This window comes from Rhincodon typus, chromosome 10, assembly GCF_021869965.1.
Source record: "Rhincodon typus isolate 14 chromosome 10, sRhiTyp1.1, whole genome shotgun sequence".
Classification (NCBI taxonomy): Eukaryota; Metazoa; Chordata; class Chondrichthyes; order Orectolobiformes; family Rhincodontidae; genus Rhincodon; species Rhincodon typus.
Window position 1 is genome coordinate 39499012 of NC_063341.1, and position 20987 is coordinate 39519998.

General features: G+C 41.0%; 1 protein-coding gene across 1 annotated transcript in view; it reads left to right on the top strand.

The window, feature by feature from the left end:
- The window catches only part of patj (PATJ crumbs cell polarity complex component), a 164387-nt gene extending 152696 nt beyond the window's left edge, over positions 1-11691 (top strand). Inside the window, exons 30-31 of the mRNA XM_048602089.1 lie at positions 8550-8700; positions 11627-11691. Of these exons, the coding sequence (XP_048458046.1) occupies positions 8550-8700; positions 11627-11691 (216 nt within the window). The remainder of the gene's footprint in view (positions 1-8549; positions 8701-11626) is intronic.
- Positions 11692-20987: the final 9296 nt, after the last annotated feature.

Below are 20987 nucleotides of genomic sequence, written 5' to 3' on the forward strand. Positions count from 1 at the left end.
GGGTTTTGAGGGATATGGGCCAAATGCTGGCAAATGGGACTAGATTTATTTAGGATATTTGGTCAGCAAGATCGAGTTGGACTGAAGGGCTTGTTTCTGTGCTGTACAGCTCTGTGACTCAATGACTCTATACCCCATAGTTTTCTAGTTTATGCCACAATATTTTTGATGAGGCACCATTTCTAGTGGTATCCTTGTAAAAGCTGCTGGTGCAGTTCTATTCAGTGCCACTTATTGCTGTGAGAAGATTAGAAACTGAGTAATTACTGCAAGATGCGATAATGTATTGAAGTAGTCCCCTGTTATTGAGTAGTCCTCCCAGTGTCTTTGGAGCATGTCTTTAATCTGCACAAACTTTGCTTCCTATGATGTTAATAAACTATGTCCTGGGACTTGTGGCTTTTTATTGCAGTCTTCACACATTTTAATTTGCTGTTAATATCTGATAGCATAACAAAATTACATTTTTCAAATGCTATAACTGGAATAAATTCGCATAACTAAGCAAATGCTGCATTGTCAGATGTGTTGTTTTGCAAATGAGATGTTAAACCAAGGTCATGCCTACTTGTTCAGATGGTTCTACATGAAGAGAATCTGGGGATATCCCTCTATTATGGCCAACATTTATCCCTCAAACAACATCATCAAAATAAACAAGTGACTATGCTTCAAAAGTAGTTAATTTATTATGAAGACTCTTGGGAGAATTATTGGCACTACATAAATGCAAAGCACTTCCTAAAAGTCAGCCTTTTATGCTACTTTAAAGTAGACAACCAGTAATATTCGTTAAAGATCCCATGAGAGACTGATTAAATTACAGCTCTTGTAGTTTATCTGAGTAAATCACAGCTGACATAGCTATCATTACAGTATTCTATATATTCTTAGAATATTGACAATCCAGATAGCATTTTCATTGTTCATACAATTTGAACTTCTAACACCTTAATAATTGTTTATCTTGATTTATTTAACTTGTCCAAATAATATGCTGCATAATATTTCAACAGTTTGTACTTTCAGTAGATGATGGGCTACCACTTATTACTAATGGCTCTTGTAAAGTATGTTAAAGCATATGCTAAGGAAATGAGGTATGGCATTTCTCCTGAGACAGGATTTGCAAAATGAGCCCAGAATGCCTTCGATCCTGCACTGCTTTTCCCAAGGTGAAGTTTCATTGATGTTTCTAAGCAAATTTATTTGCTTAGGCTCAGCCACAAAATCTCCCAAGAGACAGCACTATTGAGCAGTGCAACCAGTTGGAATCAATTTGTGACTATAACAGCATCTTCCAATTTCACAGAGTTTACCAGGAAGTTATTCAGCATTTTAAAGAGGATTCAGTATTCTTGGGGTGAAATCTTGTAGGGGTCAGAGTGATGCAGACTATGGCAAGTTGTGTGGCAAAACATGGTGAGACTTGTGTCGACATTGGGAGCAGCTGGCACCATCTTTTATGCTTCTCGTGGGCAGTGTAGCGAGATTCTTGCTAGATTGTTCTAAATTGCCATTTGATGGTGATTAACACTTGTTAATGATATGACTTGTCTCATCATATTCAGTCTCTCATCTTAGCAAGCTAAATGTCAGGAAAACACAACAAGAAAACCAGAGCAAGCACTTGGCTAATCCAGTTTACCTTTTGCTCTAAAGGATCTATAAGTTGGACATTAGGCATTAACGCTCAAGGCATGTTCCATGGCCACCAGCCCCAAGTCCGCAGACATTGTTGTCCAACATGTAACATCCTTTGAGTCTTTGTGGCACATAGCTGATCCACTTGTAGGTTGCTTCTGCACTTCAGTGCAGCACCTCAGGCTGCAACAGCAACTATCATTGTAATACTGCAGAAGGATACTTTGTAGTCAGGGGGGCACACCAGCTCACAGATTGGACCAGGCCGCATCTCGGTGCTTTTTGTTCACTGTCATAATGCTCAGTCACTATGAACCTACCTGGATGCTCACAGACCTCAGCCTTACATTGTCTTGCCTTTCCTTTTTCGGCTTTGTCGCCTCAGCCAGAGAGACCAGGCTCATATTAGTACTGTCTAGTAATTAGCGCATACACAAGCCAGGAACCTCGTCGTCATTGTCAGCAGGCCTCTGTCAAGGCAAGGGAGATAGTATTTTCTGAAAGAGTCCCAGCACAGTCAGTCAAGGACAGCTTCCAATACCAACCCAGGTTCTGCTCAGAATGGTCAGTTTCAGAATCCTCTCCTCCTATGGGATAAGGAACTGAATGATGGGCAATAGATCACACATCTTCACTCCTTCTGCTCTATTGTGATTGTTTTCCTCCTGGAATGAGAAAGAGAGAAGCTGATTATACAGATGATGAATGTGGGTGTCACAGCTATTACTGTTCCCAAGCCAGTGAGGCGGCAGCATCGAGGGTATGCAGGGTTACTGCTGCCAGGGGATTGGGTGGGTGAGAGCAAGTGGGGAGGATGTTGCAGGCAATAGTGAAAGTGGTGGAGCATGAGCCCTGGTGGGAGGTGGGTACAGTAGCAGAGCGAGTGTGAGGTATCGGAGAACAGAAGGTGTCCCTTATGCTGACGGAGTAGAGAAGAACTTTGACCTTCTTTCCACAGGGCTGGGCATTGCTCCAAATTTTTGAGACTGCACTGACCTGGGTGGGAACCTGAGACTTGGCTGGTATGGGCTGATGTTATGACCTCCACTGCTGGTCCTGGCGGGGAGGGGAGAAGTCGCCCTATTTGTTAACCACCCTTTCCAACAGGACCTCCAGGGCCCAGCCAACAAACAAGGGCACCAGTTTCCTTTTGTCTGCCGTGTCTGGGGCATGTGTTAGGAACTGTGCAGTCTATATTTTAAGTATGCAGACCCAAGGGATGTTGGTGAATTCTGGGATATACACTGAGTGACGAGTTGTTCCGGGAATAGTGTGAATAAGAGAGGGCAGAAATTATAAGAGCATAAGAGCATAGGAGCAAGAGTGGGCCATTTGGTATGCCCAAGCCTGCCCACTGTTCAACACGACCATGGCTGATCTACCTCAGACCTCAGCTCCTCTTTTGTGCCAGCTTGACCATTGTGACAGAGTGGTATTGTCCCAGTCTTGGGGCCAGAAGGTCTGGCTTCTCATTTCACCCACCACAGAGATTTGCCATATCATGTCTGAACATTAAATACTGTTTGAAAAAGACAAGGACTGAATCCTAAGTTATTTTTTGGCTGAGCCTGAGTTCCTTTGAATGTTTTAGAGAGCCTCTTGCCGTAAGGCCTAATGTGTTTTTCATTTATGTGATAGTTTTGTCATTTTGCTGGAAGAACGTGTGACTATTTTCAACAACTGACTTTGATGGTAAGCAAAAAGAAAAGAGAGAAAATTAAAAGTTTTGGTCTAACAAGCAAAGTTTGTCCTGTATTACCATCAGTTGGGATCATGACAAAATCTATAACTTTTGAAACAAATATTCAGTTCTCTGGGGGATTATACAAATACTGCGATTTCAGGATTCTGTGCTGTCTCCTAATTTATGAGAATCTGTAGTATTACATGTTGTACATTTGGTCACCATGTTGTCTTTTTGGAAGGAGCTTATCCAATGATTCCAAATTAGCAACGACATTTTCATATCAATTTTAATCTGTGGAGTGCAATGATAAAGAAACCAAGGATATGGGATGCAGTGTGGGTGGGTGGAGGACTTCAATATCTACTACCAAGTCTATTACCACCACTAACCAAGGAGGCCGAGTCTTGAAGGACAAATTGCTGGATGAACCTCCATTATGCGTTTTGGGTAGCCCCTCACCAACTTCTACAGATGCACCATTGAAAGCATACTGTCCGGGTGCAGAAAAGCCTACTATGGCAACTGCTCTGCCCAAGACCGTAAGAAACTACAGAAGGTTGTGCACAGCCCAGACCATCATGAAAGCCAACCTTACATCCATGGACTCTAGTTACATGGCTTGCTGCTGCAGAAAGGCAGCCAACATCCTGGGAATGACCTCCTTCAACCTCTTCCATCGGACAGAAGATACGGAAGCCTGAACAACTGCACAAGCAGGTTCAAGAACATCATCTTTCTGGCCATTATCAGACTGTTAAATGGACTCTAGCCTCAAATAATCTTACCTGCAATGTAACCAAAATCTCATCCTCAAAGTGAAAGTACCCTTCACTGTATAATGTGAGAGTATAGTATGCATTATGCCAGTGTGCTCTGCGTTGATATATCCATTAAGTTTTCTTTCAAACACTACGTACTGGCTTGCTTTATAGATATACACTAAAGCACTTTGAAGTGTTTCCATAGTAGTGTTTCTGCTAATATCTACAGACTCACAGCCACATAGCAATTTGGCACTTGCTGTGCAATAAAGTACACCAAAGAATAATTCGAGTAAACGTTTTACTGTAGGAAATGATCATGTGGTTGAAACAGTAGGAGTAACAGTAGGAGAAGGGGATCCAGTACTTTCATAAGTTGGCAGGAATATAGCCAATGTTGAAATGTTTTACACTAGCACATGACTGTTCATGAACAGGGATAGATAAACAAGAAAAAAAAGTTAGGCTTTCTGTAGCCACAAGAATTTCATCATTTGGAAAGATATTTGTTACCCAGGAAGCTGCTATACCCTTTTATTTTTTGTTCCGGGATAGTTTCTCCTTGATAGGTGGATTTTTCAAGATCACTGAAAATCTCTGCCACAGACACTGCTCTGCAGCTAATACACAACGGAAAACATGACTCATTGTGGCCAAGTCTGCCACCAGGGTCCAAATTGAGTTTGATCTGCTAAATATTGCACATGTTGCACATGTTGCAATTTGGAAAGACATGTTTGCTTTATAACTCGGGTTGTGAATATTCCCAACCATTTGGCTATGTTAAATGAATTAAAATTGCCTGTAACAAGTTAATTATAGTTGATAAAAATTCTGTTCCATGGCATGATTAAAGTTAAGCATGTTAAAAAGTTAGATTCCGGTCTTTTCAGAGTGGATTAGGGAATATTTTTGGGCACACACTGAAGTGGTCAAAATCTGGTCGTCTTTTACAAGCTGCAATCGAAGGTAGATCAATTATTAATTTTAAAGATGAGATTACCTTTGGCTGATGAAAATTGATTGATGGAGGATACAGGGTACAAACAGATATATGATTTGGGTTATTGTTGCATTTATATCTTGCTTTTCACATCCCAAGACATCCCGAAATACATCACAGCTAATTAAGTACTTCTGAAAAGTCATCATTTTTTTACAGCAACATGCACAGCAAGGATCCAGAAACAGCAACAGGATACCTGATAGGATATTCTGTCATATTGATGCTGTTTGAAGACTGAATATTATCCAGAATACCGGTAGACCTCACCTGTTCTTCCTCAGACAGTGCTATTGTATTATTTATGTAGACCCAGGCAACCGATAGGGGGCTCAGTTTGGCAACTTATTGGAAAGGTATAACTCCCTCATTACTGGATTGAAGAAGCATCTCAGACTATGTGCTTAGGCCTTTGGGGTGCAAATTTTATCCATAATCTTCTACCTCAGAGATGAGAGGGCCACCCCTAAGCCATGTTGGGACACTGCAAACTTTTTACTGCTGATTGACTAGATGCAACAGCTGGAGAAATTGGAGGAAGACCTCAACTTGTTGAAGATGATTAACATGATTACATTTCAGCTGAGAATTTCAGAGCAGGTACACATTCTCCTTTCGGTAATGAGTTTATATACACTTTTAACTATACTCACAGCCATTTGAGGCATTGTAGCAAAAACAAATTGATCTTGGTTAATTATCTTTATTCACGTGAGCATCACTTACAGGGCCAGCATGTATTGTCCATCTGAATTGCCCTTGATGAGATGGTGGAGTGCTGCCTTCTGGAACCACTGCAGTCATTTCATATAGGCAGACCCACAATGGCATGAGAAGAAGTTCCAGGATTTTGTCCTCGTGACAGTGACAGCATGGCATTATATCTCCAAGTCGTGATGGTGAATGCTTTGGAGGGGAATTTGCAGGTGATGGTGTTCCCATGTAGCTACTGCCCTTGTCCTAATAGATAGTTGTGGTCATATGTTTGGAAGGTACTGTCTGAGGAGTCTTGGTGAATTTCTGCAATGAATCATGTGAATGATGCTCGCTGCTGCTACCATGTATTGGTGTTGGAGGGAGTGAATAGTAACATAGAAAATAGGAGCAGGAGTAGGCCATTCAATATGATTCATCCAACTCAGTATCCTCTTCCCACTTTCTTCCAATATGTTTACATCCCTTTATCTCTAAGAACTATATCTAACTCCTTGAAAATATTTAATATTTGGTCTCAGCTGCTTTCGGTGGTAGAGAATTCCATAGTCGCACCACTCTCTGGGTTAAGAAATTCCTCGTCTCAGTCCTAAATGGCCCATCTCTGTATCCTTAAACTGACATGAAAACAGGAGTTGCTGGAAAAGCTCAGCAGGTCTGGCAGCATCTGTAAAGAGAAATCAGAGTTAACGTTTCGGGTCCAGTGACCCTTCCTTTTTATCCTTAAACTGACTTCTGGTTCTGGACTCCTCAGTCATCAGGAACATCCTTCCTCCTATTACCCTGTCAAGTCCTGGTAGAATTTTGTAGGTTTCTATGAGAACCCACTGCATCCTTTTAAACTCCTGTGAATATAGGCCCAACTGATGCAGTCTCACTTCATAGGCTGTTCTTGCCATCCCAGAAAATCTGTCGATGTGGTGCCAGTCAAGTGGATGCTTTATCCCATGTGATATCAAGTTTCTTGAAATGTTTTGGAGCTGTACTCATCGAGGCAAATGGGGAATATTCCATCACATTCCTAACTTGTACCTTGTAAGAGGTGGACAGGCTTTGGGGAGGCAACAGTTGAGTTACTGCTTGCAAGATTCCTAGCCTCTGCCTTGCCCTTGTAACCACAGTATTTATATGGCAAGTCCAGTTTAGATTCTCATCAGCAGTAACCCCTGTGGATGTTGATAGTGGCGGATTCAGCATTGTTTATGCCATTGAATATCAAAAGCAATAGTTAAATTTTTCTTGTTTAGAGATCGTCATTACCTGGCACATATGTGCTGCAAATGTTGTTTGCCATTTGTCAGCCCAAGCCTGGATATTGTCAGGTCTTTCGGCATTTCTACATGAAATGCTTTAATATCTGAGGAGTCAAGACGGGTGCTGAACATTGTGCAATCATCAAATAATATCCCCGCTTCTGACCTGATGATGGAGGTAGGTTATTGATGAAGCAGCTTGAGATGGTTGGGCCAAGGACACTTTCCTGAGGAACTCCTGCAAAAAATGTCGTGGAACTGAGATGATTGACTTCCAAAAACTACCACCATCTTCCTATGTTCCAGGTCTGGCTCTAACCAGTGGAGTGTTTTCCCCTGATTCCTATTGACTCCAGTTTTGTTAGAGCTTCTCAGTGTCACACTTCGTCAAATACGGCTTTGAAGTCAAGGGCAGTCACTCACATCTAACCTCTGGGATTCAGCTGTTTTATCCATGTTTGAAACAAGTCTGTCATGAGGTCAGGAGCTGAGCGACCCTCGCGTAACCTAAACTGAGCATCAGTGAACAGGCCATATCTAAGCGAAAGCTGCTTAGTAGCACTGTAGATGACACCTTCTATCACTTTACTCATGCTTAGAGTAATTGATGGAGTAATTGAATAGGTTAGATTTATCTTGATTTTTAATTAGATTTTATTGTTATGTGTATTCGAGTATAGGAATACAACAGTACCATGAAAAGTGTACAAAGTTACCATTCTTCAGCACCATCACAGTAGACAAAAGACAGTTAAAAATGAAAACAGAAATAAAAGAAACAGCTGAAAGAAAAGGAAATGTCCAGATCTCTGCCATGAGTCCTTGCTGCCAGAAAATCAAAGCCACAAAGTCCATCCCTCAGAAACAAAAACAGAAGTTGCTGGAAAAGCTCAACATGTCTGGCAGCACCTGTGAAGAAAAATCAGAGTTAACGTTTTGGGTCCGGTGACCCTTCCTCAGTCTGCGAACACTCCAGTCCCCAAGTCCCCACACGCAGCCACGGCCAGAACACCACCACCTCCGCCATCAGGAACCTGGGTCCAGCCATGTACTGGAGCCGCACCACTGCCATTGGAATCGTGAAGCCATTCTTTGGAGCCATCTTGCCTCGAATGACATCATTGCCACCATGGGTCTGCGCTGGGCTGATTTCGACCATGCAACCGCCATTGAAGCTGTACCTGAGATTTTCATTGACAGATGGATCCCAGTGTTATAGCTGTACTGGTACTCAAGTCTTCCATATAATTGCCAGGATGTTGTTGGAGCCCATTGCCTTTGCAGCATCTAGTGCCTCCTGTTTCTTGACATCATGTCTTTGGGTTGCTTTGTAGGTGCTCTTGTTCCTGCTTAGACATGGTTTTTAAAGAGTTATTCAGTAATTTCTGATATAAATATGCTGCCAGCTGTTATTAATGCAATGGTAGCACTGTTTTAAAGAAAATTGATTTTCTTTTAATAGCTGGTAATGTCTGCTCTTCTTTCAGAGTTTTCGTCCTGATAGAGGTGGAATACCACCACCAATGCGACTGCCTCCACCTTACAAAGAGCCCATAAGCAATCAGCTGTCAAAACCAGAAGAACTGGAAGAGGTCTCAGACACTGACAGTGCTCCAAACAAAGGAGTTGAAAGTGACCGTAAGTTCAACTGGTGTCAGTGCTTTTTTTATAATGTGACGGTATAAGATATTGCTATTCCCCATTCAGTGATTCTGCCAACTGCTAGGATTTTGGGAAAATTCTTGGGAAGAGGCAAGATTGCTGTTGTCAAGATATGTCTAATTATTCCACGTATGAGAGTCACTGAATTCTTTCATAGTCTTGTTAGTATGTCCAACTGGAAATATTTCAGAAGCGTGTGATGATATTGGTGAAGGTGAAAATAGATACAGAATGAAATATCCTCAACCTTTGGATGTGCTTTAAGGTTTTGCAGCAATTTCAATTCAGCATAAAGTTTGATAGCACAAGGAAACCAGTTGTTCATTTCAGGAAAGCTTTTTTATGATTTTTTAATAAAAAAGTTATTTTCAATTTTTGTCCTCCATTCATACTTTTGCTTCCACGATGAGAAATGTCACATGACAGCTTCCTATTTCAAGTTTTCTGTAATCTTTGCACTGGTCAAGATGACGAAATGGTTTAGTTAAGGATTGGTTTTGCTCTGCCAATTAGCTCAATCTTGCTTGTTATAGAATTATGCAAAGATTTTGGTGTTTTCTTAGAAACCTTTGTTCTGAAAATGGTGTGGCTACTAACATGTCAAAAATCCAGTAGCATTGTAGTAGGATACTCACTCCAGCATTAAAAAGAGGCAGGGCTTATTTTAGGCTGGTTGGAGTTCCTGGGATACAAGCCAACAAACTTGTAAGGTATTCGGAAAGGAACCATGATCTTGCTTGTAGCATGGAAAACAAATAAGTGTCTATAAATTCCTGTCTGTCACCTTCCCGTCTCTCAAACTTTGTATTCAGCTTTTATTTGTCAACAATGATAGAGGGATAGTAATTAAGAAAAATTGGGCAGAGTGCCTTTCTCCATTTTCATTTAAATATAACAGGCAAGGGGAGGCAATGGCCTAGTGGTATTATCACTGGACTGTTAATCCAGAGAATCTGATAACATTCTGGGAACCTGGGTTCAAATCCTGCGATGGCAGATGGTAGAATTTGAATTCAATAAAAAAAATCTGGAATTAAGAATCTAATGATGACCATGAATCCATTGTTGATTGTTGGGAAAAACCCACCTGGTTCACTAATTCCCTGTAGGGAAGGAAACTGCCATCCTTACCTGGTCTGGCCTACATGTGACTCCAGACCTGCAACAATGTGGTTGACTCTGAACTGCCTTCTGGGCAATTAGGGATGGACTATAAATGCTGCCTAGCCAGCGATGCCCTCATCCGTTATTGAATATAGAAAAAAAAAGGTAAGTGAAAAAGGATGTTAGGGGAAGGTTGGAATTTGTAGGAGCTGATTTCAGCCATTCATTAAATCTCTGCTTTGTTTTGCCTGTTCCAAACTGAGTAGCTCGCTGTGGGGAAAATCCAGAGCTTTCTATTTCAGGTACCAAGTGAAAATAAATTTGCTTGTGTACTGCAGACCTGACTTGATTCCTTAGGGGTGATCAGGTAGCATCACAGACTGTTACCTGATAAGGATATCAATGGAAAATACTGCAGAGATAAGGGCTCGTGATGCTTCCTGCACACTTGTGGGAATGAGGTAAGTCTGTAAAGTGCAGCCAAGATTTCTCTCGATGTTAAGGTCCCCTCAATGTTAAGGTCCAATGGCAATTCAATCTTTCCTGCCCTTTGGAAGCTAAAGTAAATATAGGCCGTAGTGGATGGGCTTTCTTCTTGGATTATGCTTTATTTGCTACGCTCTAAAAATATACAGTTTTGGTGATTAAAACTTCAACCGTCCAAGTTTTAAGAAAAGCTGATTTTATGATATATTTGTTTTCAATACGATTTCTATCTTTTTCATTATAACTGATTAAACTCCATTAACTTGATAATTTTATTGGAAGTTTGAACAGGTTCAAAAGTGTCATGTCAAAATTGTATCAAATTATAGCGGCAATGTTAATGCAAGCTTACATGAAAGGCACAGAATTAGAGTAAACACCAACCTTCCATTGTCTTTAAATAGCCATTTGTGATTTGCAGCCTCATGAATTGAATTTGTAAAGTTGCCCAACTGATGTTTGGAGCTTATCCTGTTCTTGCTTCAGATCTACACATGCTATCAAATGTTAAAAGCAATGTAATTTATGCAAGCAATCAAACAGATAATCTTTGTTTAACATTGTGGTTCCTTTCAAAAGAATTTCTGAGCTAATTTCTGTAAAACCAAATTAAGTGAATCATACATTCCCATTGGGATCATTGTTAAGGCCAGAGTTAGGTTCTTTCAGATAGTTTCTTTTCTGCAAAACCAACATATAAGATGAAAAGCAGTAGAATACATGTACAGCACTCTGCATTTCCAACTGAAATAGCATGCAAACTAAAATAAGTAACTGAGTTTAATAGAAATGCTGTATAAATTTACATTTGAAAAAAAATTGAAGGATTGAGTGCAGCTTTGAACCAAGGCTGTTAAATTATACACTGATATAAATTATATTAATGTTCGTACAACTTTTTCATACTTATATGCATCATGTTCCATAACGGTTATCCTCTGCTCTAAAAACACTTGCTTAATTGACACTATACAAAAAATAGTGATGAGTTCATACCAGAGAAGTGGGACAAAAGTTCCGTAATCTTTGTCCACAAGATCTTTTGGGTTAGTCCTTGCTGATCCATAGCCTTCCTTTCGTCAAATGCTTCCACTGGTTTGCAAGAGGCACAGGGTGGCTGGTTTATTTATAAAAGCCTTTGACTTAGCCAACTCAAAGTCATACCTTGCATCATCTGCTGAAACAAAGATACACATTTTGTAAAGAATTAAAATGGCCTACTGCAGAAAACTGAAAGAAAGTAAATTTTGGCTGCTGCAGAGCTGCTGGTTTCTCTTCTGGTCTGATGAGCTTCTCTCTGTTTTCTTCACAGCCCAAACTGTTCAGCTACCTGACAACAAATCACATTATTGGGAGGCAGAGGAGCTGTATCATTGATCATTAGTAAAACGATGGAAGGTGTCATCAACAGTACTATTAAGCAGCACGTGCTCAGCAATATCCTAATCATTGACATCCACTTTGGGTTCTGCCAGTGTCACTCAAATAACTGCTGGCTCAGCCAGTAATGCCCAACTCCCATGAGTGAATTTAAAACAAAACTGGCCACGAGTCCACATTAATCAGTTTCAACTGTAAACAACCCCACAGCTCCAGTTCATTTGCACATTGTTGGAAATCACAGCTTAACTCCATAGAATCATAGAATCCCTACAGTGTGGAAACAGGCCCTTCGGCCCAACAAGTCCACACCGACCGTTGCAGCCTCCCACCCAAACCCACACCCCTATAACCTACCTAATCTACACATCCCTCAACACTACAGGGCAATTTAGCATGGCCAATCCACCTAGCCTGCACATCTTTACACTGTGGGAGGAAACTGGAGCACGCAGAGGAAACTCATGCAGACACTGGGAGAATGTGCAAACTCCACACAGTCAGTCGCCCAAGGGTGGAATCGAACCCGGGCCCCTGGTGCTGTGAGGCATCACTGCTAACCAATGAGCCACCATGCCGCCTAGACAAATAGAATTCACAAAAAGTATCAAAGTCCAGCAGTCTTCTTTGCAAATCCTTGGGGTTCAAAACAGTTTGAATTACATTTCAGTGTACAATTTTTAAAAAGTGAAAATAAAAAGACATTGTCTTTGCAAGGGAAATAGACCTGAATTTTTGGTATTTAGCAGGAATCGCAAAAGATTACCGTGCAACTACAGCAAGGAATTAAGAGAGCTAACAGAATGTTATCATTTATCACAACGCAAATCTAATTCAAAATCAGAAAGGTTAAGCATCAATTAGACGGGGTTCTGGTGTAATCACATCTGGCGTACTGTGTGCTCAGTATTGGTCATCTTATTTCAGCAAAGATCTGATGACCTGGGATGAGCAGGTTTTCTTCTAAGGAAAGATTAGATGGGCTAGACTTCCATTGGTTGGAGTTTAGAAGAAGAAGTGGCAATTTGATTGAAACATATAAAATCCTGAGGGGACTTGACAGGGTAGATGTAGAGAGAATGTTTTCTCTTGTGGAAGAATCTAGAACTAGGGGTCTCTGTTTAAAAATCAGAGATCACATATTTAAAATCAAGGTACTTAAATGTTTTTCTTTCAGTGGATCAGGAATGTTTGGAACTCTCTTCCTAAGAAGGTTGTGGAAACAGAGTCCTTGAATGTTTTCAAGGCAAGGAGGATAGATTCTTGTGAAGCAAGAGGCTTAAAGATCATCAGGCATGGGTGAAAATGCAAATTTGAGATTACAATTTAAATGGTCATTGGATAAACATATGGATGATAATGGAATAGTTTAGGTTAGATGGGCTTCAGATTGGTTTCACAGGTCGGCGCAACATCGAGGGCCGAAGGGCCTGTACTGCGCTGTAATGTTCTATGTTCTATGTTCAATGAGTTCATTCTTATTGAGTGGTGTCGCGAGCTTGATGGGTTGAATGGCCTGCTACTGCTTCCTGTTCATATGTAAGCACACAATTATTCTTACAGTGGGGAGGAAAATTCTGTTTTTGTATGCTATAAATCTTAAACAAATTTATATCTCTTGGAAAACAAATCTTCCAGCTCAGCTCAGAATCACAAGTACATGCTTCTTAACATTGGAAAAGAAAGATCAGTTTCGAAATGGGAAGGTATGAGTTAATGCTTTGTTTTACGACACAGGCAAGTGTTTATCAGGGAGAAAATTAAATTAACTGACATTTAAAGACTCATTATGCTTTCTAAGCATTTTGTAATGGAATTTAGATGGCTTATTATTTGGCGCGAATGTTGGATTTATGGGTCCATATAATGTGGTGCAAATGTGGACACTAAACCATGCTTCATTCTTGCAAGCAAATGTGACTATTACCCTTTATTTTTCTCCAAAATCTGCACATCTGTTTAAACCAACAGGTATGTTGAAGGAAGAATTCCAATATACATGCCTGTGGACAGATAGTGATAGATGACAGTAGGTTTGGGAGGAACTGTTGCAGTTGAATGGCATCTATTCAGCACAATGTAGTTTTAATCGAGGTCTGCTAATTAGGAGGAATTAAACTCACTTCATAAACAGACTGGCTGTATATGAATCGGTACGATTTGCAGTGCTTCTTGGGGTAATCAGTTAGAGCAAGCCCTTAAATTTTGAAGCTTTTTGAAGTGATAATAAGCAATGTGTCAAGTAATGGTACACAGTTTGTTTTTGGCAGCCATGTAAAGGCAACAGCCCAATAAACTTTTTATTATCAATCTAACATATTTCTGTCATATCCATTTAAGAGCTTCCATTTGTAAAGGTATCATTTCAGATATGCCATTTTGTAAATTTTCAACAGGACTGGAGTCATAGGAGCAAAATTACAATCTAGATCTTGGTAAATCTGTTTAGGTGACCGAAAATAGGACAAAACTTCTTCTTGGAGATAATTCTTTCTCGTTCTGAGGAAACTGAGAAATGCTCATGGCAGTTGCATGACCAGATCTTTTGCCTATCTTCCTTCCTTCAGGAGTCCTGGCTGGACCTCTCATCCCCCTCACCTTCAAAACTACTTCTCCATCTTGAGAAGAGATATCTTCACTGCTTTTTCCCCTCAGTTTCTGCAATGAGATTTCAAATCCTCAGTAATTTCATTGACTGCTTAACTAACATAGCACTTTCTCACTTGATTTTTCCTCCATATAAATGCTTGTATCCATCTGACAAACCCACTTAACATCTGTATGTCATGAAGCTTTTCCACGTCTGTTTTCTGTGTCAGAGACAGGGCCATCTCTGATCGCTTTACTGTGTTCCTCACCACTTATGTTGCATATCCGTATAAGATCTGGCATTTGCTTTAATTTAGTTTTAAGACTTTGTTAATTACAATCTCAGACTAAATGGGAGAGCAGATCTAAAAAGTGCTTCCAGTTCAGACTAGCTACAGAACCACATTAACTGTGAGGGTGTTTTCACAATTGACTTTACGTTTTCTGCGATAAACACAAGTCATGGTTCTGAGCAAAGTGCAGTAGTCAACAGTTGTGTTCATGATGGAACACCAGTCCTCAGTCTCCAGTTGACTGTGGTTGCCCTCTCTCTTGTTTGAAATTCATTTTCTGTTGTCGTTTGTTTTGATGATGGTGTGTGCTTTGTATCTGAAAATCTTTATTGTATACACTCTCCTGAGCTTGGCTGTGTGCATTATGGTACCTCGAGCCTGATTTAGGTTGTTACTGGTGTCCTTTGGGGTGTCCCAGATTCATGGTCCCTTGTTGTTTATTCAATTCCAGAAACATGGCTGAGGGAGGGACAGGACTGGCAACTCAATGTATAGATGCTATAGAAAAGATAGAAAGGGAGGCAAGGTGGGGTGACGGTGGGTGGTGTTTTTGATTAGGGAAAACATCGTAGTAGTACTTAGAATGGGTATTCCTTGGGGATCATCGAGTGAAACTATGTAAATGGAACTGAGAAACAAGATAGGAATGATCACCTTGATAGGATTGTACTGTAGGCCCCACAACAGTCAGTGGGAAATTGAGGAGGAAATATGTAGGGAAATCTCTGATATCAGTAGGAATAATAGGGTTGTAATGGTAGAAAATTTTTAATTTCACAAGCATAGACTGGGACTGCCATAGTGTTAAGGGCTTTAATGGGGAAAAAATTGTTAAGTGTTTCTTCATCAATATGTAGATGTACCTATTCGAGAGAGAGCAACACTTGACCTTGTCTTGGGAAATAAGGCAGAGCAAGTGACTGAGGTGTTAGTTGGGGAGCACTTGGCATCAGGGACTGTAATTCTATTAGTTTTAACATAGTTATGGAAAAAGTTAGATCTTGCCTACAAGATAAAGTTCTAAATTGGAGCAAGACTAATTTTGATGGTATTAGACAGCAACTTTCAAAAGTTGATTGGGGTAGGTTGTTCACAGGTAAAGGGATGACTGGCGAGTGGGAGGCTTTCAAAAGCAAGATAATGAGATTTCAGAGACTATGCTCCTGTTAGGATAAAGGGCTAGGGTGGTAGGAGGAGGGAACACAGCATACCTAGAAATATTGAGGCTCTGGTCAAAAAAAGGAGGCACATGTAAGGTATAGACAGCTGGGATCAAATAAATCCCTTGAGGAGTATAAGGATGGTAGGTGTATACTTAAGAGGGAAATCAGGAGGGCATAAAGGGGACATGAGATAGCTTTGACAGATAAGATTTAGGAGAATCCAAAGAGATTCTACATGTATATTAAGGACAAAAGAGTACCTAAGGACAGAATAGGGCCGTTAAAGATCAACAAGGCCATCTATGTGTCGAAACACGAGGTAGATGACATACTAAATGAATATTTCACGTCAGTATTTACTGTGGAGAAGGACATTGAAACTAGGGAACTTGGGGAAATAAATAGTGATATCTTGAAAAGATTCCACATTACAGAAGAGGAGGTTCTGGAGGTCTTAAAACTCATGAAGATAGAAAATAATCCCCGGGACCTGGTCAAGTGTATCCCAGGACACTGTGGGAAGTTAGGGAAGAAATTGCAGGACCCTGGCAGAGATATTTGTCTCATCTACAGCAACAGTTGAGGTGCCTGAAGACTGGAGAGTGGCTAATGTTGTGCTTTATTTAAGAAAGGCTGCAAGGAAATGCCAGGGAATTATGGACCGGTGAGTCTAACATCAATGGTGGGTAAGTTGTTGAGAGGAATCTGAGACACAGGATTTACATGCATTTGGCAAGGACTGATTAGGGATAGTCAGCGTAGCTTTGTGTGTGAGAAATCGTGTCTCTCAAACTTGATTGAGTTCTTTGAAGATGTGACTAAGAAATTAGATGAAGGCAGAGCGATAGACATTGTCTACATGGACATTAGCAAGCTCTTCAACAAGGTTCCACATGGTAGACTGGTTAGTAAGTTTAGATGACATGGGATCCAGGGAGAGCTAGCCAATTGGATACAAAATGGCTTGATGGTAGGAGACAGAGTGGTGATCGAGGGTTGTTGTTCGGACTGGAGGATGTGACCAGTGATGTGCTGCAAGGATTGGTGCTAGGTCCACTGAGGTTTGTCATTTATATAAATGATTTGGATGAGACTATAGAAGGCATGGTTGGTAAGTTTGCAGATAATACCAAAATTGGTGGTGTAGTGGACAGTGATGAAGGTTATCTAAGAGTACAACGAGATCTTGATCTGAGGGCCAATGAGACAAGATGGAGTTTAATTTAGATAACTGTGACGTGTTGCATTTTGGTAAGAGAAACCAGGGCAGGACTTGCACAGTTAATGGTAGAACCCTGGGGAGTGCTATCAAACAGAGAGACCTAGAGGTTCAGGAATATAGTTTCTTGAAAGTGATGTCACAAAGTGGTGGAGAAGGCATTTGGCACACTTGCCTTCATTGGTCAGAGCATTGAGTATAGAGTTGGGCCGTCATGCTGTAGCTGTACAAGACTTTGTTAAGGCCGCTTGTAGAATACTGTGTACAAGTCTGGTCTCCCTGCTATAAAAAGGATGTTATTAAACTGGAAAGAACGCAAAAAAGATTTACAAGGATGCTGCCAAAATTGAAGGGCTCGGGTTACAAGATGAGGCTAGATAGGCTGGAACGTTTTTTTTTCCCCTTAGAGCATAGGGGGCTGAGTGGTGACCTTATAGAGATTTATAAAATTATGAGCGACATAGATAAGGTGAATAGCAAAAGTATTTTCCTCAGAGTAGACAAGTCCAAAATTAGAAGGCAAAGATTTAAGGTGAGAGGGAAAGTTTTAAAAGGGATCAAGAGGAGCAACTTTTTTACACAGAGGGTGGTGTGTATATGGAACAAACTGCTTGAGGAATTAGTAAAGTCGGGTAAAATTACAACATTTAGATAGGTACATGAACAGCAGAGGATATGGGCCAAACACTGGCAAATGGGACTGGTTTGCTTTAGGAAACCTGGTCAGTATGGATGAGTTGAACTGAAGGGTCTGATTCCATACTGTATGAGTTTATGACTGTAAAATAATAAATGAAGTTTCAGGCACCATGTCAAACAGGGACAAAGAAACCTCTTGCTGATTAAGACCTACTGCCCCTTGAGTGATAAATCTGTGCTCCTGTATTGAACACCGTTTTTAAGAAGTCCTGAGGTCGACAAAGGCACAGAGTATACTGTGGATAGGGACATTAAGAGTCCATCACCAAGAGTGACTTGGTAGCACCATAACTGATGGAACTGGCAAGGTCTAAAAGAATATAGCTGTTTGACTGGGTCTGTGGCTGGTGAAGAGTGAACTCAGAAAAGGGAAAAATAGTATTTGACATCATCTTCACCCACCTACCCGTCACAGATGTGTCTCTCTATAACTGTTTCGGTAGGAGTGATCACTGGACTGTCATTGAAGTTGAAGTCCCATCTTCAAATAGAAGATACCTAACAACAGGTTGTATTATTAGACCATAAAACATAGGAGCAGAATTAGGCCATTCAGCCCATTTAATCTGCTCTGCCATTTGATCATGGCTGCTATTTTTCTCAACCCATTCTCCTGTCGTCTCCTATAACCCTTGATCCCCTTACCAACCAAGAACCTATGTATCTTTGCCTTAAGTAGACTCAATGACTTGGTCTCCACAGCCCTCTGCAGCAGAGTTCCACACATTAACCACCCTCTGGCTGAAGATATTCCTCCTCATCTCAGTTCTGAAGGGTTGTCCCTTTACTTGAAGGTTGTGCCGTGGGATCCTAGTCTCTCCTACTACTGGACACGTCTTCTCCATGTCCAGTCTATTCAGGCCCCTCAGTAGTGTGTAACTTTCAATCCGATACCACCACCACCCCCCACCCCACCCCACCCCCCCACCCCACCCCAAGTTATCCTTCTAAGCTCCAATGATTACGGACTCTGTTCTCAACCGCATCTCATATGATGAGCCTTTCATCCCAGGCTTATTCTTGTAAACCTCCTCTGGATCTCCTCCAAAGCCATCGTGTCCTTTCTTAGATACAGGGCCTAAGGCTGCTCGCAATATTCTCAATGCGGTCTGACCAAAGCCTTATACAGCCTCAGCAGTACATCTCTGCTCTTGTATTCCAGCCCTCCTAAAATGAATGCAAATATTGTGTTTGCCTTCCTAACTGCATGTTAACCTAAGAGAATCCTGAACTAAGACTCCTCAGTCCCTTTGTGCTTCAGTTCCTTCATCCAGATCGTTAATGCATAATGTCAATAGTTGTGGTTCCAACACTGATCCCTGTCGAACTCCATTAGTAACCAGCTACTGTCCTAATTAAAGACCCCTTTATTCTTACTTCCTGCTTTCTGCCAGTCAGCCAATCCTCTATCTGTACTAGTACCTTTCTCCGAACACCATGGGATCATCTTATTTAAAAGTCTCTTGTACAGAACCTTGTCAAAGGCCTTCTGGAAATCCAAATAGATCACGTCCACTAGCTCTCCTTTGTCTAACTTGCTCATGAACTCCTCAAAGAATTCTATTAGATTTGTCAGGCGTGACCTCCCCTTGACAAAGCTGTGCTGACTCTGCTGTATTTTACTGGGTACTTCCAAGTATTCTGCAGTCTCATTCTTAATAATGGACACTTGATTGACTCCCTATACCAAGATGCTTATCTTCCCTACTGCCCCTACTCTCGTTCACACAAGAGCAAGAATCTCAAACCGAAACAGAAATTGTTAGAAAAGCTCAGCAGGTCTGGCAGCACCTAGTTCTGAGGAAGGGCCACTTGACCTGAAACATTCACTCTGATTTCTCTCCACAGATGCTGCCAGACCTGTTGAGCTTTTCCAGCAATTTTCTCTTTTTGTTTCTGATTTACAGCATTCACAGTTCTTTCAGTTTTTGTTTAGAAAGAATCTCAAACCTGTTAGATAGGCTCAGGGCTGAGGCTTCTTCAGCACAACTTCCTGGATCCCTCTACTTGCCTCGCTGGTAGTCACAAATACCTGTCTTTGACCACTGACCAATTTCAAAGTCATTAATCGAAGGGTGTGACTGCTTCCTGAATCTCAGCATCCCAGTAACTCTTTCCCCTTGCTGATATGTCGCCATGTTCAAAGCTCAATGCCAGTTCATCAACTCTGAGTCAGAGTTCTTCAGGACCCAATACCTGCTAAAGACATGGTCACTCTGAACTGCAACGGGGTCCGTAACTCCCACATCCAGTAGGTACAACATTGCCTGGCCTGGCATATCTATTTTAATTACTTTGTTCTTAATTGAATCTTAAAAAAAACTTGTCTTTTAGTTTTTAGTCTGCAAATATTGCCCCTATTTACCTTCAATTTTAAAGTAACCTGTATTAGACAGTCAAATTAGTGGCTATCACCAACCAATGAGTTTACTGTTTACCTGTGATGTCAGTGTTGCTCTGGACCCCTGATCCTGTTAAAACAACGTTACAAACTAGAAGCCAAACAAGCAAGCAAAAAGAACCTCGGTCCCTTCTGTACTGAATTTCCACACTGCCGCGCATTCCCTGAACTATATAATCACTCGAGTTGTGTCACCCTCTGAATGGGATCTTTCCTTCCTGACTGTGCAAAGCTTACTGATCACCCGCATCAATAAACTAATTTTAAAAAAAGGACTACTTATGTAAATTAATATGTGCTTGAGTTGTTTCACGGCTATTTGTGTAGACACGTTTTTAGTAACTGGTTAAAAGACTAACGTCCTCCCTGGGGTTATCCACATTCTTACAACTTTGAAATAAAGGATCTTTGCATTGTCTGAATTAGTCCTTTAGTTTGTTTCATGGTTTGTGGAGGACCGTCGCCAACATTCAGCTGAGTTTTTCCATTGTACTTTTTTGGGAATGTGACGATTTGAACTGAAATTCTTAACAGTATGTCAGTGAAGTTCTAACAATACTCACATAAAATAAACTTAATCTTGCAACTTCTTTGGCCCCTGTGGCTGGCCTGGAAGAATAACTTACTGTCAATCACCTTTAAACCCAACAGAACCTATGCTTACCAAGAGCTCTGTAATGTAATAGAGCAAATATTTGATCTCAGTAAATTGTGACCGGGCCTACTGTGGCCTCCTTGAGCAGATGTGGGTTCTGTTGCACCACCCCACCACTGGAGAGCGGTGCACTCAAAATTCCATTTTCTTCCTCATTGGATGTGGCTGGCAAAGCCAACATAACCTGTTTTAAGAAGATAGGTCAGTCTCGGAATTGTGAATCTGGAATGACATGTAGGCCAGAGCGGATAACAATGATTTCCATTTTCCTAAA